General features: G+C 37.9%; 1 protein-coding gene across 1 annotated transcript in view; it reads left to right on the forward strand.

Moving 5' to 3' along the window:
- sdk1a (sidekick cell adhesion molecule 1a) overlaps nucleotides 1-24,740 on the forward strand; it is a 604,439-nt gene that overhangs the window by 515,814 nt on the left and 63,885 nt on the right. Inside the window, exons 29-30 of the mRNA XM_052021137.1 lie at nucleotides 10,285-10,383; nucleotides 15,021-15,215. Coding sequence (XP_051877097.1) covers nucleotides 10,285-10,383; nucleotides 15,021-15,215 — 294 coding nt within the window. The remainder of the gene's footprint in view (nucleotides 1-10,284; nucleotides 10,384-15,020; nucleotides 15,216-24,740) is intronic.

Below are 24,740 nucleotides of genomic sequence, written 5' to 3' on the forward strand. Positions count from 1 at the left end.
AACCCTGGGCAGGCTATTCACACAAACACCACTTAGAAGAAGCTGTGGGCACTAACACATAAGTACCAAAGTCCATTGGTACACAGCCATCCTTCCTAATCTTTGGGGAGTGCCCTTATTGATGATGTTAACTCACAGAATGCCTCACAGTCGGGAAATGTTGACACAGAAATATGATAGTATTTGTGTAATTCTCATGTACATGCTCTGTACATCTTGTATACATTGTAAAGTATGCACTATCCCTAATTTAGTCCATTGTTAAGGTTCCATGAAGTTCCATTTGCACACACTTCAAAAATGAATTTATGGTAATTTTTCTTCAGTTATAAATGTAGGAATCATGCTTATTTTAATGGAGCTTTAGTATTTGATAATAAACAAGAGACATTTATTGTCAAGTATATATAGGGCATCCTGCATTGGAGCCTGCTTTATTACATGATTGAGAGTTTTAATGTGAGAGAGAGTTTTACTCTTTTAAAGTGAGCTAGATGAATTAAATTGCCAAGTGAAGCTTCTTATTTCTAGTAGCTAATGCTATGTATCCAGGCACTCCTAGAGTGTGATCCTCGTCAACGTATTTTCCCATTTTTGTTTTGCTAATTGAAAATTTTCTTCCCTTCCTCCTCTTTCTTAAAATCCTTAACTGCCGTTTCTGAGTTAGATCAGTAGGCATCAACAAAGATAATGCAATAGGCAATGATGTTAGTCAATATTATACACTCTGATATAATTGTCTAATTCCCACTTTTCTTCTATCCTCTTGAAAGAAGTTTCATTACAAAGGCTGGAGCCAAAGGAAAATAGCAGTATCTGTCGGAGGCCAGCCATACCAGACCCGCAATTGTGGTGATGGCTTTGTGGACCACCTGCACTCAGTCCACAAGCGTGACCCTGAACATGTCATTGCCTGCCACTTTAATTAATTTAATTCTCTCTTTAATTCTCAGTTCTCATGAAGGACCTGAACCTGTAATGTTAACTGTTTCTCTTTCCAAAGATGCTGCCTGACCAGCTGTGTTTCTCCAGCATTTTCCCTTTTTACTTTCTGATTTTCATCCTTTTTATTTGTCTGGATAAATGCAGAAGAAGCTTGTAAATACTGAAGAACCTTGATTCCATCCATTTTATTGGCATCCCACGCCTATCCTCATCCTCCCCAGCGTGTAACACCATCTTGACAGTACCTACCAAATGTACAATTTCTACCAATCTGGAGAAGCATGAGTTGCAGGAGCATGCAATCCCAACATTTCCTTATTTGGAAATTTGCTCCTCTTCCTTCATCCACACTCATTCAAAATCCTACTGCAGCAGTTCAAGAAGACACCTCACACCACCATCTACTCATGGCAATTAAGGCAGGGCAATAGCAGTTTATTTGTCAACAGTTCCCATATTTCATGAATAAATAAAAAATAACTCATCGCACACCTTAGTGTACAGTTAGATTGTGTTTAATTTAAGAGATTCTGATGTACATTGGCATAATGACATATTATCAGTGATAGCAAAAAAATATTTGTTGAAATGTAAGAGTGATTTTAAATAGGAATAGGAGAGGTCTTCAAGTTAAGGTTGGATGTTGGTGACCATTGAAGAACCTTGTTGAGTAAGATTAAGCGCAAGAGTGTACCATCAACTTAATTTCATTTATAACATTTAATATTGAGGTCTGACTGGCACAAATGGGCAATAGGTAATTTAAAGCTTGGACTAACATTTATGAATAATCATTAATGATCACGTAATTGAATGGAAATATTGTATATGCAAATCCATGTGGATGCTTATTGATTGTTAACACCCATGAGATTTGAAGCTGTTCTTTGGAACATTAAAAATTGTGATTAATTTAGCATTGTTGCATTAATTAAATCATGTTCGATTTCACAGAGAAATATTGCTGATATGTCTACTTTTTGTTTCAGTTTAGCTGCTTTCACCAAACACTTGAATGTTTAGGAAAGGAAAGATATTCTTGTAATGTCTTCAGAGATAATTATGATGTTATATAAAGTTGTTTGGTTAAACAAAAACATCAATAACATATAATTCAGATGCAGATGCATTTGTGAAATTGGTGTTTAACCATAACTGGCGTTTTAAAGTCAGTCTAGCAACTTGGAATTGCCACAAAGTAGTGGACTAATACTCATCTAGCAATTGTTCCATCAGGATTTTCAATCTCAGCTACAGCATTCTGTGGAGCCATGAAGACTGATGTGGCCAGTTCATCTGACAGTCACAATTTTGCTTCATTTAGCCCTCAGCAGAGTATATTTGCACCTGAACTGCACATGAGAAAATAACTGAAATTAAAAGAAAGTAAGAGTTAAAAATTTAAAGCTCCTACAGAAATTTTCAGTACTCAGGAAGTATAACAAATATATTGCCTCATCAAAGTAAGACAAATGTTCAAGGGGATATTTTTGCAGCAAAGTGATTTTATTTTTATTTTCCTTTTATAAGTCTTCTGGCAGGTGGCAAAGGTTTAACTGCCATAATCAGGCTTTTTCATGAATATGACTATGGGAGAAATTGAACCTTGCCAGAGAGATTTATTCGGAAACCCGTGCTGTCATCTATTTTTGACAGCCTTTCTACAAATCTGCCAGATCCCAGTAAATGAAATGAAACATCTACTGATGGCCTTGAAAGCTGCAGACTAGTTCAAACCGAGCCATAGGAACACAGCTGTAATGTATGCCGTTTTGTTGCCATTGACAACATTGCTGATAACCCCTGGCTGAATTTTTGTTGCTACCACTTGTCTGTTGAAAAATCCTGTTCTGCAGTTAAATTTATCCTCAAGGCTGTCAAGATTTGTCTGAATTTTACTCTGAATCAATCTTGGATGAAGAACCAGATTAATGGTAGTAAAATAAACAGAATTAGATTAATTGATTCAACTGGAGAGGTCTCTGACTTTCACATCACTGTTAACCAAATCTCTAGTTCAAATCAGGTTTTATTCAACAAAAAAATGCTCAACATAAATAGATTTTGGGACGGGATAGGATGTTTGACAGAAACTTTTCATTGCCAAAATCTACCTACTAAGCCCATGGGTTCAGCCTGCAAATGCAGAATCTGTTAGTTGGAAGATTACACCAATTGATGTAAAGTATCACCAAAGAAATACTAAAAGAAAACTGAACTGATGATACCAATATTAGGTCTTCATAATCTGAAGTTACGGTGATGAAAACACAGAATCAATGCAAAAAGAATATTTAAAGATGAACTAAAAATATCTGCTACAATTATGTGCATTTATTTGTTGGTGCTCAAAACGCCCATTACTCACACTTAATATGTGCTAACAGTGCTTCCAAATCCCATGCTCTCTTGCACATAGTGTCTGTGTCAATGTCACTGGACAAACAGTCCGTGTTTTAAAGTGAAATGCAGTTTCTATCCCACAATGCATTTTGCTGCAGAAACAAACAAGTCTGGGCAGCAAAATGATGGAAGTCTATCTGGAAACTCTGTTTTAATCCCATTTGGGAATAAGGAAGCAATTCAACTAGATTGCAATAATTTCAATCCAATTGAATTGTCTGTGATATTGACAAGTGGGTCAGGCATGAGTTAGCCATGATAGGGACAAGGGAGATTGCTGGGAAGCTGCTGTGTGTTGGAGATAGATGTTAGTATGCAAATTTCACTGTTAGTTTGTTTTTCAGAAAAATCTTACCTTGGATTGAACAGTGACTGCAAAGTTAAACCTACTTTTAGTGTCTAATTTGACTAGCATTGTGTAGTGTCTTTGACACATGTGGTGCTTGTGTCCAATGTAAGATGAATATTCCACAGCTGTAGTCATCATATAAGTAATCATAGAGTAATTCAGCATTGAAGAAAGCCATTTGGCCAATGTGTCAGCTCCTAGGTGGAGTTATCTAGTTTATCTCATACTTATTTTAATGAAATTAAAAGACTTGGTCTAGAAATTGGATTTCGATGTTTATCTGCACCATAGAAGACAATTTCAATACAAAACACAAGGAAAATTGAGGACAAATCTGTGACGTTCCTTCCTGACCCTCAGCATTGATGCAATAATGGATGAAGGAGTAATGGCAAGCACAACAGTGTCCAATGATGTGAGTGATCTTTTTCCCTGTCCCCAGCACTGCTGTCGCCACCACCAAGACAAAACCCTGCCCCAACCCTTTCCACTGTCTCTTGGCACACAACGCCTTGATCTTATTGTCAATGCACAAAGTTTTATTATACATAGCCATCAGCTGTCTTTTATAGGCTAATCCATTAAAGTCCTTTTGTGTTACAAAATTGGTGTTTGATAATACCTTGTAGAGATTCCACCTATATTTCTCTTCCTCCCTTTCCAAGCTGTTGGAGGGAGAACTGCAGGTACCTATTATCTTACTATATCCAGATACCACTTCTAAGTTAGCCTCAAGGTTAATCAATAAGATGGACTTAATTAAATTGCAATATTGTGATGATGGATATTGTGAATATTGTAGAATGGATGATTCATTCTGCTTCTGCTGCCAGGGACTCTGACCTTTAGTTTAGCTGCTCCTGAGCTTTCTGACCTCCCTCACTGTTACTCTCAGTACTTGCAGTCTGTCCACCCAATGTCAGTCAGACCCTGCAAACCAAACCAGTCACCTCCTTGGATTAGAGCAATGAACTGCAGTGCAGCAAGGAATATGTATTGAAGACAAAAGGTAATTACTGAAATACAACACAATTTAACGGCGTGATTTAAATGTTATTTAAAAAAGTGTAAACAAATTAGTTTATGCTGCTTTCCTCCCAAAACAAAGTAAATCTGCTGACTGATTTTCGCAAATTACCACAATCAGAGTATTACTTTTGCACAATTTTGTCTGCCACGTCCGCAGCTCAGTCACATTTTTTTTACATTAATGACACAATTTTGGTAGGGCCTTATCAATAACTGAGTGGCTAGTTGTTTTAAATTGCTTGACATTCTGCCTTTATCTTTTAACTATTCTACAATAACCTGAGCAGTTGCACTTCTTGCCTAAGTGAAAGAAGAAAGCCACAAGGCTGAGGTGGTGATAAGAAAGAAGTTTATGGAGGCACAAGAGAGACTGCAGATGCTGGAAATCTGGAGCAAATAATAAATTGCTGGAGGAACTCAGCAGGTCAGGCAGATTTTATGGAGGGAAATGGACAGTCGATATTTCTGGTCAAGACCCTTCATCAGGACTGGAAGGAAAGAGTGGAGATAGCCAGTATAAAAAGGTGGGGCAAAAGGGGTGGAGCAAGATCTGGCAGGTAATAGGTGGATCCAGATAAGGGGGATGACGGACAGGTAAGGGAGGCGGAGAGCGGGAATGACGTAAGAAGCTGGAAGGTGATAGGTGGATGTGACAAAGGGCTTAAGAAGATGGAATCTGATAGGAGAGGACAGTGGACCATGGAATAAAGGGAAGGAGAGGAGGGAGGAATGTGTGGGTGATGGGCAGATCAAGAGGGCAGGAAAGGAGAAAGAGGAGGGGTGATGGGGCCTGTGAGATAAAGGAGGAAAAGGGGGACAGAGGGGAGTGGTTTATGCTTCTGTCATGGGTAGCTGGTCAATCAGAAGAGATTCTGGGATGGGCCATGGACTCAATATTGGCTGCTGTAAACGTGGCAATCTTTACCTCCTTTATAGGGTTAATGTAATGTGTTATGCCTTTTCCTCACTATATAGGTACGTCTGCCTGTCTTTTGCAGTAGCCTGTTTTGCAAGAGAGGGGGAATTATGCTTTTGAATGTTACACATGTTTGGGTGCTGTACCTGTAAGATAAGTCTGCATAAGCTGAAAGATCTGGATGCGAGTCCTACAGCAGTACTAAGTGTTTGAGGATGTGGTAGAGCACATGAATGTTAGATAGGAATCCTGATAGAAATTGTTGATAAGTAAATGATGAGGGTGTCATGCATCAAGTAATGTCTGAGGCTAGTGGTGCAATTTAACATTTGCATTTGGCATTTGGAAATGCTTTAATTGACCTGGACCACACATGTGAGACACAGATCTGCACTCAGGTCCCTGGGGCCTGTTCCCTACTGACACAGCCATCTCCTCCCACTTCTGTTGCAGTGTATTTCAGGAAGCCCTCCAATATGATCTCAAAATAAATTAACTGTCTATCTATTTATTTATTTATTTTTTGATAGCTTCTTGCACCAAAGTTAATAGTTACCACTACTTTGCTGATTGCTAAGTATCATAAATTGAATATCTAATCCTGCAGAGCTGTATATGTAGAATGACCCAATTCATTTGAATGGGATTGCTGACCTGGGTAGAACAGATGAATGCAAGTAAACTGTTAGTTATTTTTTTCCTCCTTATTTTACATTCTTAATATTTTGAGTTAATTTCTAACACAAATGTGTTATAAAATAAATGTACTGGTTTTTATTTTTTATATTTTTTACATTTTATTTTTGTTATTTTTAATCTACTTCAGTTGTTTTAAAATGTTTGGATTATTGAAGACACTTAAAAACAATTAATAAGACTTCTGATATTGGCAAGCTGTCAAAAGGCCATGAAGATCAGGGGTGAGACCTCAGCATTGATTGCTGAGATTTAGTCACGACTTGTGGGCAACAACATTTCTCAAAATGAGGAGGGCATTTGGAATCAGGGCTGCAAGGTCTAAGTGCAGCCTCAGCATAGCATAGGCAGCAAGCAAGAGGAGCAATCTAGATTGATTTCGATCTGGTCCAGCAGTAATTTTTTTGTTGTCAAATGGTACACCTTTCAGAATCATCGCAGTTGTTGGACCCTAATAAAACCACTTAATGAGATTGAAAAGATTTAAGAACAGATATCATTGCTTGCAGCAGATGATACACCCCTTCACGGTGATACAGTTTGACTCCATTATTCTGCCAGTGAACCTTCTGTTAATGCCCTTCGTAATGCATATGCTCGATTTTCCTTCATAACAGCAAACACGGTAGATTATATAAATCATGCCCTTAATAAACCTTGTAAAGTTAACTGACAGTAACTTAGAAAGCGAAACCCTCTGCCTTTTTCCCTAATGCACATCTAAATTTTGCTGCAAAAAAACAAACTGCTGGAGGAACCCAGCAGGTCAAGCAGCATCTGGCAGTTTTGCTTCACATTGCCATTTTTTTTCCACAGAGAGGGAGAAAAAGCACAGCCTCCACCCTTCCTCCAGTTCCCTTTGACAAGCTTCAGTTCACAGAACTGACAATGTAAACAACCAACTTAAATGTCTAACTTCTTCATTTTTGTAAAGCCGTGGTCTGCTGCAGTGCTTAATGAATATATTGAATCTATCATATACTGCAAACCACACCAGGATATATTAGCGAGTCTCATCTATTTTTTGATATATATACAGTGTATGAGGAATGTGGTTTTGAGATGGTAAGTGTTTCAACTAATTTACCCTTCAGAGCTTTGCAGATAGCTTGTGTGTTTCTGGGAGTTTAAACACTGAAGAATTAATCTTAGCTCCATGCCAATATCACAGTAAAAATTCCCTCTAAAATATGTGAAGTAAGCAAAAATAGTAAAGCCCAATGATAATGCAGATATTTCATGACATTTTACGTTTTGGCCATGTTGTTTCAGAAGTTTTTGTATGTAAGGAGTATTTTATATGCAAATAGTACAGGAAATGAGTTGTTGATTTTGTTAATGTTTATTCAAACAAATTCCAAGCTAATGATTGAAAGAAGCTTGTGCAAAATGAAGGTTTTGTTTTTTTTCAGGGACAAAACCATGAGCAATTTGATTATTTGTGATTAGAAGGCACCTCAGATCCATTGCAGTGGAAATCCATTATCTCTGCATGTCTCTACGTGTGAACAAATAAGATAGAAACCAGGACAGAGCATAGGTGCAGAGAAAGAAGGTCCTGTTTAGAGAGGCACAGAGCAAACAAAGTCAGTATTGTTGAAGGGAAAGTTGTGAGGGAATTTACTGAAAAGGAAAGTTGAAAGGCCTCCTGTTTAAGTTAAAATAGAGTAACAACAGGTAGTGTGATGTAGGAGGGAGGAGTTGATGAATTGATAGCGAGGAGGGGCGGTTTGGGGAGTAAGGCAAAGGTGCTGAAGAAGAGGGGCAGCAAAAAGGAGGATGTCACTTGAATGGGGAGGGGATTGGGATGCACTTAGTGGGTAGGGAGCAGAGGATATCAAAACACCACTTAATGTAAGGGGACAAAGCTTGAAATGTAGCATTTGGAGAGGAGGCACGGATCAGAAACCAGTACTTCTGCTGCAGAAGGGTTGGAGGATCAGCTATATAACAGGGCGGAGGGAAGGGGAGCAGATTGGAAGTCAGGGTGGCTGAGCTATGAGGGTCTGGAGTGCTTACCTGGTGGCCTCCCAGTTTGACATTACATGATTATGACCATTTTGGGCTAGGAGAGCTCTAGGCCAGCTACTCCCATGGCATGCAGTCCAATTTCCCTCACAAGGAACACTCTGTGGGGTTGGCACTATCATGTATGTTCCAGATGTAGAAATTATGTCAGGATCACAAGGGTCACTCACAGCTGAGAGTCAAATTTCACAATTGACACAATTTGACCTGGAAACTGTGGTAAATGTGACTTAATCAGATTAAATGGATTTTTAATCCTGTATGACTGGAAAACATATCTGTGTTATTCAATTGAATTTCAAGTCAGTGTTATACTATATGAAATTGGTGTTGTACTTGTGCACCTTACTGTGAAATAAAGCAGGTTGATGACTTATGTCAAGACTTACCTAACAATAACTCAGTCAGCCTTCGAAGGATTGAAAAAGATTTGCACTTGTGAAAGATGCAGTCAGTATTTTGTTTGTCAAGAGGATGCACTGTTATATTTCCTGCTTTTCCTTCACTGTCATCCACCATGCCTGGCCAAGAGAACAGGCTAGAGACTAAAGAAAAAATATCATCCAAAGGGCAATGTGGGTTTGAAACTCAATGCTGAAAAGATTGGTAGAGGCTGAAACCCTTATCACATTTAAAAAGTACTCAGCTATGTGCTTCAAGCACTGTGACCTGCAGCCCTACCAAGTGCTAGGAGGTAGGATTAGGTTGGGAAGCACTTTCTCAACCATCACAGACATGATAGGCTGAACGACTGCCTTCTGTGTTATAAGCCTTCTGTGATACTATGATTCTATAATCCACTGAAGGCTTTTGACAAAGCCCGACCACAGTCCTGGTTGGGTGGGTACATTGTAATTTACAAAACACTAGTTAGATTGCGCTTGGCGTATTGTGTGCCGTACTGGTCGCCAGATTTTAGGAAGGCTGGTTATGCTGGAGGAAGTGCAGAGGAGATTCACCAGGATGTTGCCTGGATTGGAAGACTTTGGTTATGGAGAAAGATTGGATTGGCTGGGCTTGTTTTCCCTGAAGCAAAGGAGGCTGACAGGGGTATGAAAAATTAAGAGAGACATAGAGAGGGTTGATAGTCAAAATCTTTTTCCTATGGTAGAGGTTATCAAAAACAAAAGGAGATAGATGGAAGGTGAGAGGAAGGATATAAGGGAAAAGTTTTTTTACTTGCAGTAGTTGATATCTGGTACACAGATACAATTACTACATTTAAGAGGGATTTGGACAAATATATGGGCTCCCCAGGTTACAAATGACCTGATTTACGGAAATCTGACTTTGCGCAAATCCTCACCGAATACAGTCAAATGGGATTAGTATTGATGGGCAAAAAACGTCTGCAAGGACATATGGGTCAAAGGGTCCATCCATATCTGTGCCAGAATTGGTTTTGTAATTCATCCTCCTCCTCAGTACAACCCTGAATGGATTAACAAGATCAGGAGCTCATTGTATAATGTAATCCTACATCAAGGCCGACTATCTTTTCCTTGGAACAACATGTTAGTATACCTACAATTTGTACCCCTTGTAATAGCAGTTCAGTTAATGAATTCCAAATGTAAAATTATGAAATGTACATTGTCAACAAAATTACAAATCATCATTGAAATATGTCAGTAACATTCATCAAATAATTAAAATCATATATATATATTTCAAGGAAATTGTACTACACATGCATTTACTCTTTGTGTTGTATTCCCGTCAGTGATGGTATTGAAAGTTATTAGGATTGTGACCTACTGTCTATGTTGAGTTGAAAATTTAATGAAGACTCTAAAGAACAGATTCATCTTTAAGTGTACAATCAATAGTCAATAAAGTAAATATTTAAATTGTGTTTAAAGTTAGGAATAAGGTGCAGCCAATGAATTTATTATGACTTATTCTTTAATACTATCAGTTCCAGGTCCTCCCATTAAGTTGATATTCCCAGAGGTCCAGTTAACTTCAGTGAGAGTAGTCTGGCAGACACCAGAGAACCCCAATGGCATCATTCTAGGTAAGGCAAAAGAATGTGCAAACTGGATGAAATTTTCTGATGAAAAATAGTGTAATGATTACTGAGAGTTTTTTTTAAAATATGTATTCCTCTCCAACATTTTGTTTCTCCTTATTTTGTCTTTGAAGCCTTTGTCTATATACATGTTCTGAAAGGAAATATTGAAAAGATGGGCAAGAAACTTTACCATGGCAACTATTGCCATTCTGCATCCAGCCAAAAGAAAAAAAACAGATAGATGTTTGCAGAATATTTCTTTGTCAAGTAATGAGATGCAGTTTTATTACAAGCCTTCATTTAGAGGCCGGCGGAAGTACTGAGTCTTACTGAAAATAAATGCTTTGGCGGAGCAACATGTAATTGCCTTGAGCAACACAGTACACTGCATAAATAATTGATAGGTAATAAACAGGAACAGAACAAACATACTGTCTTGCGGTGACACTAAGTGGTAATAAAGTGTATTACACTGTTAATATATTTATTGCATATATACATTAGCTCCAGTGATAATGTACCACAATCTTAAACCCCATGTCTAATGAATAGACCCAGATAACATGTTTCATGAGTGTACTTGTAATTAGAGATTTAAATAATGTGAAAATGCACTGTCATCATTTGTGATCCATTGATGCAATGATGGTCTCTCTAGTGGTTCACTGAAAGATCCAGAGATGACTTGGTTATCCACTTCTAGACCCACAGATCTGTTAGCAGATATTTTAGATGTTTGCATTTGAGGGAGCTGCCCACTGGGCAGAGTTTCTTTTGATCTCTAAGCCCTCTTTTTTTGTCAGTTTCTCTTCAAAGAAGGCTTACACTTGCGATAATTTGGTGGCCTTTCACAGTTCATAATGTCTATATCTGTTTTCTTGAGATGTACTTTCAGAATATCTTTGTAATGTTTTCTTTGTCTGCCATGGGATCTCTGCCAGAGCTGAAATGCTGGTTTAGGGAGCCAAGAATTGAGCATCTGAATATAATGTCCAGTTCAACAAAGTTAATGTCAGATGATCTATGCCTCAATGCTAATAACATTGACCTTGACAATAACACAGTGCAATCATCTTTCTGCTTGGTATGGAGGAATTTCTGGGGGCATGGATGGACTAGATGGAGGATTTTATGATTTTGGATGTCTCCTTTCAATGATCAGAGTTTCCCCAGACATCCATCTTTGTCTTCCAATACATTAATAATTGTGCCACCCAAACTCACTCGAAGAGTGACCTTCAGTCTGTGCTGGAATCTCATCCCTTTGCATAAGCCCACTGAAGTATTAGATTCACTCAATGTCAAAAAGACCAGGTTGTCTTATTAGTGCACACAAGGCCATGCAAGCAACCCTCACAGATTCATTATTGAGGAACAATATCCGGAGCTAGTCAAGCATTTAGTTTACCCCAGTAGCTGTCTATCCCTAATAATGAACTACGATGATAAGATGCAGTACAGGATCTAGTGCACTAGTGCCTCCAGTGGAGATCTGCTTTGATCCTAATTCTATGATCATGATTTATGGAATGATATCAAGATCTAGAGTATCTTGTGTCTCAAGATTCAGGTTAATTGATGACTTACTAACATCACCCAAAGCACCAACACCATAGAATATTGATGATGGAATTTCAAACTAGTTCAAATTGCAAAGTTCATGGTGACATCTTAATTAGTTTTATTCTAGAACTAGATTTACAGCAAGAGAACTCCACAATAACCTTGTAAGAACAGCTATGACTGATTTTCTGTGATGATGTAGTTCTCTAATACATTCAAAATCTGGGATTATAATCTAAAAAATTTGCATTAAAAAGACAAATTGAACTGGAATAAAACATAAGAAGGCAGAATTTCATATTGCTGTTAATCTGGAAGGCTTTTTGGTTCTTTTAAGATGCTTTTATCTTCCCTGCTTACCACAAACTACATTGTCTTCAATTTCAATGATAGAACAGGCAAAGGTTTTTTTATATATAGGTCCTCACTCACAATGTCTACTCTGCATGTATTGTGCTGCTAAATGTTTAAAAATCCTTTTTCACTTGTCTCAATTTTAATCTTATGTGGATGAGTTAAATATGACTTGTTAGGACCAAACAGACTGCAGTCTTCTTCTGCCGTGAAACTGCCTGAACATTTAGTGCTTTTTGAATGGCAAAAGATTTTCTCATGCTGCAACGAAGTGGATTTTGTACATTGCTGATAGTTAAAGAACAACTTGTTCAGTTTTGAAGTCTATCATTAAGACATATCAGCCTGATTTTAAAAAAAGATCCTATTAGAAAGCAACAATAACAATTTCAAACTAAACAAGTTGCAGAAGTAAGTCAGTAGAGATTAGAAGCAGTTCCACTTGGACTTATTGACAACTGCAAGCAACACTCTTCTGCAATGCTCTTACAGTTGTAGAACAGCTCTGAGGTGTCATATTATCTATGCAAAAAGCAGCCAAAATATTAGCAGTAATTTTTTCTTCTTGATTGAATTTTACATTATGAGTTCTTGAGTCAGCTGCAGCTGGACAAATGTTAAGTTTATTAAAGAAATTATTAAAGAAATGAATCAGACAATTCAGCATCACAACAGGCAAGATGCACAAAAATATCCTGGGACAGAATGAGTATTTAGAGGGCAGTAACCCAAAATTCCTCAATGAATCTACTTCAGATTCAGCCTTACTTCAGCATGTACAGGATGTACTAGGCGTAATGTGACTGTGCACATTTACTTTGCAGGGACATGTCAGCTTTTACTGACTTAACTGCTGACAATTCCCTGCATAACTGCCGGATGGGAACTTGAGGATTTCAACAAGGAAGCTGGAGACTGCAGCAATTTTATTTCATTTATGGTGGGAAAATCCATACAAACGTTCTGTACCAGGTTGGATTTGGTACAGGCAGTACTTCCTTTTTTCAATTCAATGGAATGGAATGAGGTTAATTTAGATTTTTTTTTAGTTAAGTCTATAAATATTTTTAATGTTTTCTTTTTCATTTTTTTCTTAGCTTTTAATTTTTGCTAAGTTCTAAAAGTTTTGAACATCAATATTTTTGAATGTCAAAATTACCCAAGTGTTTGACAGCTTTCACAGTTGGCTAAAATGGGATTCGACATGGCCAGCTGGCAATTTTTAAAATCTTTTGGTGGGCCCTGCTTATTATGGTCTCGCCAAAATTTTCCCTTAATGTGGTGGAAGGCCCTATACCTTAAAAGTTTGATTGTAAAAAATTGAGCCAGCCCTGGACTGCAGGTTCCTGCTGGGGAAATCATGCAAGCTGAGCCTGAACTTCGTTTCATGTTCAGCAGCAACCACAGGCACATCAACGCTAACTTCTAATTCTGAATCCACTACCTTTATAGAATGTCTCCAAATGAGTTTTCTGGATTGGTAGCAAATTTGAGATGAAATATGAAGTTGTATTCTGTGAAGTCTACTGGATAATTGGTTGAGCTTTGTTTGATCTAGAACTCAACACCCATCAAACTGAGAGCAACCTCACTATCTTATTCTGGATTATATTCAAAACCTGACCTCAGAAACAAAAGGAAAGTTTTTGCACGATCATAATGACTTAATAAATTGATCAGAAAGAACATAGTAGGACACTAAGGTCTTGCACCATTGCACATTTTAGTTAGGACAATTTCCTGAATATATTTTCCTCGTTCATGCTGATACAGAAAAACTGGCAGATTATTTTTAAAAGAATATCCCAGATTAGATATGGTAACTTACATTTTCCCCTTTGTTCATGCTCCTTTTTTCCATCCTCTCTCATATTTGTGCTGCCTTTTATCAAACTGTTTTATATTTTTACTGCTGGCTCAATATATTGCTTCGTCTCCTCAATGCTATCTTTATAACACTGGCCCATTTTGGTCTGAAACATTTAAATCATGCAATTCTTGAGGAAGGAATCTCCTCCTTTACATTGTACGTGTAAGGAATTTTACAATTGAATTGATAAACTTTGTTGGTGCAGCAACTAGTGCACTTCATGACAGTTGTGCCTGTGGATCAAGTGGTAAATGCAGTAGACAACATGAAGCTGAATCAGAATTCAGAAGTCATCAATTTTGTTTGCCATCTGCACTTTGTTAAATGATCACAGTCGGCAATACAATAAGGATGTTACAATCGACCTTCTTACCTGAGATTGAGAGAGGAATGGGCAACTGAGATTTCTGTTCCTCATTGCTATCTAGTAAAAGTATAACATCATATGATGAAAAAATTGGGGTGATCCCTGAAACCACTAGAGTCTAATAACCTAATATTGCTCTGATTTGGGCTCACATGCAATAAGTAGCAATTTGGACAAGGTACTTAAAATAGGCTGGTGCTTCAGCATGAAGAGAAAATTGGGGTAATGAAAATGAACATCTAATCATCATATTATAATGTGAGAATCTGTACTAAAATATTAGGATATCCTAAAAATGTGATTAAAATATTGTATAGTTTTAAATACATTGCATTAAACTGTATCAAAAATGTGAATTTAAAGCTTGCAACTGGTTCTATAATGACAAACCTCTACTATGATTTATCTTGATAATCCTTTCACACATTCTGCTCAATATGTGATATTATTTTAAACTGCAATTCAGATTTTTTTTTTGATTTGCAGGTTACAGAATAGCTTACCGTCTAGCAACCACTGAACCAAACAAATTCACCACCATAGAAGTCAGTTCTAATGCCCGACACTACTCGGCAACAAATCTGATACCTGAATCACCATACCTGTTCCGTGTATCTGCGAAGACACGTCAGGGCTGGGGGGAGCCAGTGGAGGCTGTGGTGATCACTACACAAACCAGAGGTATATTATCACACTGTGTGGCTTTTCTTAGTTCCTTGAATGCTATGTACTGAATTATGTATGCATCTTTCTAATGGAGCAAATATTTCATGATCTTCAAATATTTCTAAAAGTAGGGCTTTTCTCTTTGGAAAGAAGGAAGATGAGAGGTGACTTGATGAGGTACAAGATTATATGAGACATAGATCAAGTGGACAGTCAGAGACATTTTTCCAGGGCGAAAATGGCTAACACAAGGGGGCATAATTTTAAGGTGATAGGAGGAAGATATAAGGGGGATGTCAGGGGTAGGTTTTTTTTACACATAGAGTGGTGGGTGCGTGGAATGCACTGCCAGCAGAGGTTGTGGGGGCAAATACATTTAAGAGACTCTTAGATAGCCACATGAATGATAGAGAAATGGAGGGCTATGTGGGAGGGAAGGATTAGGTAGATCTTAGAGCAGGATAAAATGTTGGCACAACATCGTGGGCCGAAGGGCCTGTACTGTGCTGTAAGTTCTAGGTTCTATAATCAGACAAATCATGTAACTTTGCCAGAGATTAAAGTAATTGTTGTTCCTCATCTATTGAAGGAATATGATTCCAATACAGTCATGGTTGATAACAATGTGAGTTTCCTTGGTATAATATTGACAATGTTCTCAATTCCACCTTGGCAAAATGTTAAAAGTTTATTCACCATGGTGATATAATATTTAAATTCCATGCATCATCAAAGATAACAGGATGAAAGTTTTACAGCCATTTGATCTATTTTTCCAAAATAACAGCTCTACTTCCTTTTGATTTAAGCAGTTAGCCAACTCTAAAATATTTTTAATGTTCAAGGGTACCAAGAAGTTGAAATTCCTTGGATGATGTCTATTTTGCTCTGAAAACAGTCGTCTGCAGTGGTTTAAAACAGTAACAGATCACCTGTAGCAATTCTTCATTACGGTACTAAAGATGGCAGATACTGTACTAAGCAGCATCTAACCTCTAAGCAGTAATGGAGCGATAGATTGCCAGAACATGAGAAGTGAAATCTCTCACAATCGGAAACTTCAGGCCTAAAATGTGGATCACAGGCCACAATATTAAATCACGGGGTTTTGCGCAGGGATTTTCCTAATTCTTGACCATAATCTTCATAGAAAATCCATGGAAATTCCAAAGAAAGGGGATTAAAAATTGTAATGAATTACTATGGATCATCCACTAAATTTTCAAAGATGATTGTTATAGTTGGGAGATATTATTGACTTTTAAGCACATGCACATAGAAAATGGGTGGTTCTTACTGCTTCTGCTGGAAACTTGATTCTTGCATAAAAATTGGATATCATACTACTGTTTCTTACAGCACTCTGCAAAGAAAAAAGACTTAATCCAGATTAAATCCAGTTTGTAACAATTTCCAGCTGAATCACAGCAGTCAGAAATTTTGTCCAGACTTTTCTTGCCATGAGTGACCCTTGAGTCCTGACGTAATGTCGACATCATTCCTGTGCAATATCCCACTTGGAACTTTGCAGAGATGCTTGGGTACTGGTCATTGGACCCTCCTGTGACAATATGGTGTTACACTGACTGGAAGACCTGTAAGGCAAGTAAAATAACTGCCTTTATTCTTAAGTCTTACTTTTTCTCATCCCTCCTCTTCCATCCACCACCCACCCATCTGCATTAAAGTAAACCCTCAGCATACCTCGATCCCCAGCCCTGCTCCTGATCCTGATCCTCCTGTCAGAACATCCCAGCATCCCTGACCCCTTCCAAAACATGCCAGGTTTCCTGATTTCCAACCGCCACCACCACATCTGCTTTGCAAATCCCTTCTTCCCACCCTTTTCCACCAAATGTTATAATTCCTCCCCTTTCCTCACCCCACCCTAAACCATAACACAAGAATGTGTCCACCAGAGTGCAGCAATGCCAAGAAGTGGTTGATCCATGCCTGCTTGCCCATCCCATCTGCAATAACAGTCTGCAATTGCCTGATCTCTTCTGGCTCTGCCCTATTTCAGTTAGAGTGCACTAGAATTTCTAAGGAAGTAAAATTGCAGGAGTGATATTAGATGTTGTGTACATTATTACCACATTTTCCCAGTGTTTTAGTTGTACATGAATAGCCTGGCTAAGAAATAAGGTTAGATCTGAATTACAGCTCTTTAACACCATAGTTGGAATGTTGTTGGGGCCAATAGACATCTACTGGGCAAAATCATAATGAACTATAGCAGCTCAGCAAATCTTTCACTGCACTTTCCAATAACACAATGTCCACCATTTGACAAACTTGATTTGTGGATGTTAGGCAATAACATCAATTCCAAGTTGCCCATCAAACCACACAACAGTCTAACTTGGATATATTTCACGATTCTATCCTTGTCATTGGATCAAAATCCTAAAGTTCCCTGCCCTGTAGAATGGTGATAGAAACTGCACCACATAAACTACAATCAGCTGCGGAAGCCAGCCTACCATTACCTTCTGAAAGACAGTTAAGAATGAGCAATATTTGTCAGCAATGCCAGTGACGCCCACATTTTAGAATTTAAAAAAAATATCTTGTTAATTGCAGTGCAAACTCGTATGTTAAATGGATAGGTTTGTATAAAAAACATACTTAAATTAAATAACATAGAAAATTATAAAAATCCTAGCTATTTAAAACAATGACATTTTAATAAAAGCCAGCAGGAGACTAAATGGATTAGCTAAACAATACTTCAAAAATTGTTCCCTAATGATCTTGTGATATTGACTGATTAATCACAGACCTGGTTTTCTTCTGCACACTTAGCCCCCTAACTTACTTAGTGTTCACATTCATATATCCAGAGAAGCCACTGACATTATTTAAGATCTTAGCAATGAAATAACCTCATGAAATAGGACACAAAAGTATTGCATTCAATCTTTCCATGAAGAAATTCTGTTTGATTAGTTTTAAAGATAAAATAATGTTTTCTGGCTTCAATGCAATATTAATGCAATTTTTATGAAAGGACATTTAAAACAAGCTAAAATGCAAATTCTGTGATGGAATGATTCATTTTCATCCAGTCTCCATTATCTCTTACATTTCGTACCTGGTTTCCCTCCATATTGAGTAGCTTGACCACATGACATTGTACAGTATTTATATTAAAAAAATTGGTTCCAATTGTGATATTACTTAAATTTATATGTCATAATTTGAACAAAGAATTACTGTGTTGTCTCCTTTATTTTGAATATTATTTTGTGGTGCACTGTAAGAAGAATTATCAGCAAACTTTTGAAAGATGTATCCCATAATACCTTTACCTTTTAAACTTTATTATGCCAAAAATATCCTAAATATCTTTTCATTTGATAACAATCTATTTTTGTTAACAAATTGTATCTTTTGATACATTCAGGTTATAGAAGTGAGTAGATCAAGCTAAAGATAAGTAGATGAAGTAACTGTAGGAAACACAAATAGAGTTTTACCATATAATATCAGGACCTTGTGAGTATAATAGATATTTTAAATGGGTGGGGTAAAATAATAATTTTTCAGAGTGGTTGGAAGTAGTACAGTGTGTGGTTCAACATACGGCTCCTCTCTCTTTAAATGAACTTTTCACACCTTATTATAGAGAAAATAATAAATTCATGATTTGCCAAATCAAAGACAAACTACATTAGCATTTTTAAATGTAAAATCACTACAACATACCAGAAAATCAATCATATAAAGTATCAAATTAACATTGGTATTGGTTTATTATTATCACTTGTACCGAGGTACAGTGAAAAACTTGTCTTGCATACCGATTGTACATGTCAATTCATTACACAGTGCAGTTACATTGAGTTACTACAGAGTGCATTGATGTAGTACAGGTAAAAACAATAACACTACAGAGTAAAGTGTCACAGCTGCAGAGAAAGTGCAGTGCAATAAGGTGCAAGGTCGCAACAAAGTAGATCGTGAAGTCATAGTCCATCTCATTGTATAAGGGAACCGTTCGATAGTCTTATCACAGTGGGGTAGAAGCTGTCCTTAAGTCTGGTTTTCTGGAGAGGATGTATATCCCAAGAATTTGGCACTAGCATCAGAAGATAAATTAGAAGTCATTTTTTGAAACCCATTGAAGTAGCCTGTCTGAGTCCCTTTAGAATGCCAACTTCAAGTCCAGCACATAAATCAGACCAACATTTCAGCAAGAATCTGAACTGGTTGCAAATTATGGATGGGACATTAATCAAGGATTCTGCTTGTCAATATTCTGTCTTTAACCAATGCAATTAAAAACGGATTTCATTGGTGTCTATGGGACCTTGCTACTTGCACTGTCCACTCAGTTCCAACAGGGTTCCGCAATGTTAAAGTAATTCATGGTGAAATACTTTGAAACGTTTCTTAGACAAATACTTTTTATCCGGCATCAGCCACCCCACTCCTCCCCAGCCCTAATTTTTTTAAAAAAACAATGCCATTAGTCATGGAACCAACTGCCAAATGAGGCAAACATTTCAAGAGAGGAGTGAAGGTCTTTTCAAGAAGATTGGCATTCATCCCTGAGGTCACTCTTTGGAGCCTAGGTTTAGCAGGAGGTCATATCTAACATTTAGCATTCATTCCAAGACTACAAGCATTGTGATGGAAATATTTCTAAGAGAGTTTAGAGATCGAATCTTTTAAACTGAGAAGCTAGTTAAAGACCACAATTCATTTGCAGCACAGAATTAAGAGTGAATGATGCAGAGGAGAAGTTGGGCTAAATTAAAATATATTTTGTTGTACTTTGTCAGCTTCCTTATAGGAAGATGTGGATAATTGTTGCTGCACCAGTTCTTGTTGCTGTTTGCATGTTTACTGCCACTGAAGATAGGCACTAATTTGGTGACAAATGATGCCAACAGATAAACATCAATGGAAAAAGCTGCACTGTATAATTTTTTTTGTTGAATCCTGTTTAAGCAGATTGAGAAATGAATGTGTGCTGAACTATCAAAAATTTGTCACGGTCCCATGGTTAAGGTTCATTTATACATATCCAATCAATACCTCTACACTGCTCGTCCACAACACTGTAAACAAAATCAATCACTTTGAACATAACTTCTCAAAGTATTCGTTACTTGATATTTATTTCTGAAAATCAATGAAAGCACATGACACAGGGGACCAAGTGCTGAGCCAACACATCTAGTCACTGATAAGCTTTGACAAGAATGGCACACTTCGGATAGCAGAAACTGGCAGTGTATTACATTATAATTCCCTTTGATCTTCAATTAGTATTATTATGCCAAGTGAAACCAATGAGCCAAATTATTAAAATTTAAATGAGTTGCAAGGCCATTTACTGTTATAGTCCAATTACTCCACTTTTGACTTTGTAAGAGGATTACTAAGATTTTCAGAGCCTGAGTTCAAATATTTCAATTTATTTTAGCTTAATTATTCTGGGAAAATTATAATTTCAATCATTCATTTCATTTGAAGTGAAGACTGTTGTTATGGGCGAAGTTGAAAGATCTTGGAAGTTAGTAGGCTTTCCCTTTGACAAAACCCATCCTGTGGAGCAGTGATCAGCAAGACAAATAGAATAAAGAACAATATAGTTAAATCTGTAGACTACATGTTAAAGGTTTCTCATTAACACTATGCACTGTTCTGGTCACACCACTTCTTGAACACTGCCAAATTCAGATTATTCAGACAGGAAAAAAAAGTTTTAACCCAGAGGTGTCTTCGGGAAGATTCATAAACCTGTTTCTTAGAACCTGAGGAGAGACTGGAAGAGATATAGGCTCTTCAATCCTGACAAGAAAGAGTTGGAGCATGATTTGTGCAGAAGTATATCTGATGTGTGTCTGTGTAAGTAATAATAACAGGATAAACGTGGGCTACCTGGAAACTCATCCCTGGTCAGTAATATAAAGCTGCCTTCAATGGAGTTGAATTTGAGAGGCTGAATGCAATGTGCTTCCAATGAGTTCCTAGGCATCCATCCTCAAACTAGGGCAAGGCAAATGGGGGCCTGTTTGTTGTAAGTTCTTTTTGATACGTGATTGGTAGTGTAGTGGTTAGCGTAACGCTATTACAGTGCCAGCGACCCTGGTTCGATTCCGGCCGCTGTCTGTAAGGAGTTCATACGTTCTCCCCGTGTGTCTGCGTGGGTTTCCTCCCACATTCCAAAGACGTACGGGTTAGGAAGTTGTGGGCATGCTATGTTAGTGCCAGAAGCGTCGCAACACTTGCAGGCTGACCCCAGAACACTCTACGCAAAAGGTGCATTTCACTGTATGTTTCGATGTACATGCAATAAAGAAATCTGACCATATCTTATCAGTGCATGAGAGGACATTCATTTGTGGTAGCTGGAGGCAAAACTTTTGGAATCATTTAAAAACACATTTGGAAGTTGGGATGGGTTTCCCACAATAGGAATACCTGTACGTTCTACTAGATGGAATGAATGACCTTCTCCAGCCCTTCTGTTAATCACTGTTACCTTTTGTTGAATGCACCAAACTTATATTAGAAATCTGTAAGTTCAGCATATATTTACAGATGGGTATGGTGTCATACCTGCAACATATTAACAAAAATGTGTAATACGCTGCCTCTGAAGTTCAGGTTCATCGTCTGTGATGGAACTGCATTTCAAAGGCTGAATACAACTGGGAATGACTTTCAGGGCATAAATGCTCAAACTAGGGAATTGTTTGGAAATAATTTGTAGTGAAATCTGATTCACAGTGTACTAGACCATTGCCAGTTTATTAAAACAATGATTATATCAATATCAGGTACAAAGATTCTGAATCTGACTAATAAGTCAAATGTTCATCAAACTCTGAATGCCAATACAGTGCTTCAGGCAGATCCCATCAGAACTCTGCTAATAGTGAGCAGATTGACATCCAGCTTTTGCCTCAGTAGTGCAATTCTGGGGTACAGCAGATCCACACACCGTTGTCTGTGTGGTGGCACGAGAGTGACAGTGGCATTGCAGATTTGATGATTCTGATCTCCTTCAGGGTGTTGTCATGTTTCTCATCTCACCACAAGCTCTCGGGAAATCCTTTGGCCCAACAGACAGCTTAACAGAACGTGGAAATTTCAGAACGAAGAGCGTTTAGAAAACAGTTTTCTGCAGACAGGAGATTATTGTGGATGAGCAAAGTGGGCATCTGCTTCACTCACCAGAGCAAGTAGTGCAAAGAAAGTACTGTGGCAAAATGGCCGGACAGTGAACCCCATACAGAAGGCAGGAAAATTAGGAAGCAATTGTAATAAAGTCCATTTAAGTTGAGAGCTTAGTTTATTTTCTTCAGCTGAATAAAACATTTTGTTGAAGTTTGAAATTCCCACATGAAGATATGAAATTGTGCAGAGCAATGGGTGGCTGCCCTCAAAAGCAATGGACAACTGCATCCTTATTTTGATCTAGAACACAGGAATTGGTCCTTGCAGCCAAGTGGGAAGTAACAAAGCACCGAGACAGGCACTATGGCAATTGTATTCATCATAATAAAAGGGAAGTCAGTTAACATAGAACACTACAGTGTAGTACAGGCCCTTCAGCCCACAACGTTGTGCCAACATTTTATCCTGCTCTAAGATCTATCTAACCCTTCCCTCCCACATAGCCCCCCATTTCTCTATTATTCATTTAAGAGTCTCATAAATGTCCCTAATATGTCTGCCCCCACAACCTCTGTAGGCAGTGCGTTCCACGCACCCACCACTCTCTGTGTAAAAAAAAACTTACCCCTGACATCCCCCTTATACCTTCCTCCAATCACCTTAAAATTATGTCCCCTCGTGTTAGCCATTGTCGCCCTGGGAAAAAGTCTCTGACTGTCCACTTGATCTATGCCTCTTATCATCTTGTACACCTCTATCAAGTCACCTCTCATTCTCCTTCTCTCCAAAGAGAAAAGCCCTAGCTCGCTCAACCTATCCTTATAAGACATGCTCTCCAATCCAGGCAACATCCTGGTAAATCTCCTCTGCACCCTCTCTACAGCTTCCAAATCCTTTGATGGTGACCAGAACTGAACACAATGCTCCAAATGTGGTCTAACCAGGGTTCTATAGAGCTGCAACATCACCTCGCTGCTCTTGAACTCAATACCCCGACTAATGAAGGCCTTAGGATTAGGCCTTCACTCCATACACCTTCTTAACAACCCTATGGACCTACGTGGCAACCTTGAGGGATCTATGGACATGGACCCCAAGATCCCTCTGTTCCTCCACACTGCTAAGAGTCCTGCCATTGACCTTGTATTCTGCCTTCGAATTCGATCTCCCGAAGTGTATCACTTCACACTTATCCGGGTTGAACTCCACCTACCACTTCTCTGCATTCAGTTGAAGGTAACTCTATGGTCAATGACTCTGCATGGGCTTTTGATGGGGGAAGCACTATTGCCTGCAATTCTACAGGGTGGAAAAGCTTAACTAAACGCTAATAAACTCAGTATAAATTCATTTACATTGACCTTGAATCTTGGCCTTTGTTTCTGGCGAACAATGCTTCCATGTACAAGTAAATCAGCTTCTCATGCATTGCTAGCACATTGCTAGGTCAATGTCATCATTTTAAAAATGCCTCAGCTCCATTCATAGAGAGAGAACCCATTTATGTGCAGACCCCTTACATTAGAACAAGGAATTTAAAGAAATCAAGCCCTTTATCACTGGGGAAAAATGCTTATAAGATATCTATGATGAAATCCTGAGAATCAATATTCCACAGTTGTTTTAGTTCCAATCTCAATCCCTTCTCCTCTGAGAATGGTCAGGCACTCAGGTGTCTGTAATGCCTGTGTCTCCACACTGGCGGATCCATTGATTAATCATTTTTTATCACTGTTTGGATGAGCACCAGGTGCTGCCTTCATATCACTTGCTTGACTTTGAGCATAACACTTTTCTGGCTGAAAAGAAATGGGAAAATATTTAAAATAGTGTTCAACACTGTTCAGGAGAAAATATATTCTGCTAAAAGTACAAACTGAACACAGAGACTCCCTGGATGAATAAAGACAGAAAAAATGTAATTAATGGTAAGGAAAGGGACATAAATTAATGTGCAATAAGAGAGAATATAAAATGTTTAGAAGTCAAAGATAAACTATGATTTTGAATTATCAAGAAACATTAAGGAAAATAGCAAAATATTTTACAGACATTAATAAGAAAAGGCTTCAGTATTTCCCAAGGAGATACAAGTGACATTGGATACTGAGATCAGTAATGAGATAAATACGCTAAATAGAAAAAGGGGATGTATTAAACAAAAGAAACTTAAAGATGACAGAACCCCTGGTTTGCATGGGTTGAATCCACTCACTTTTTGAAAGAATCTCAGGAAGGAAGAACAGACCCATCACTACACATATTTAATAATTCATTACAAAAATCTGTCGGCCAGATGACTGGTGGATAGCAAACTTAATATTTGCATTTAAGAATGGGAATAGAACATGTTCAAAGATTTATAAACCAGTCAGCTTAGTTGTTGTGGTAGGAAAAATAATGGAA

This window comes from Pristis pectinata, chromosome 8 (assembly GCF_009764475.1).
Source record: "Pristis pectinata isolate sPriPec2 chromosome 8, sPriPec2.1.pri, whole genome shotgun sequence".
Classification (NCBI taxonomy): Eukaryota; Metazoa; Chordata; class Chondrichthyes; order Rhinopristiformes; family Pristidae; genus Pristis; species Pristis pectinata.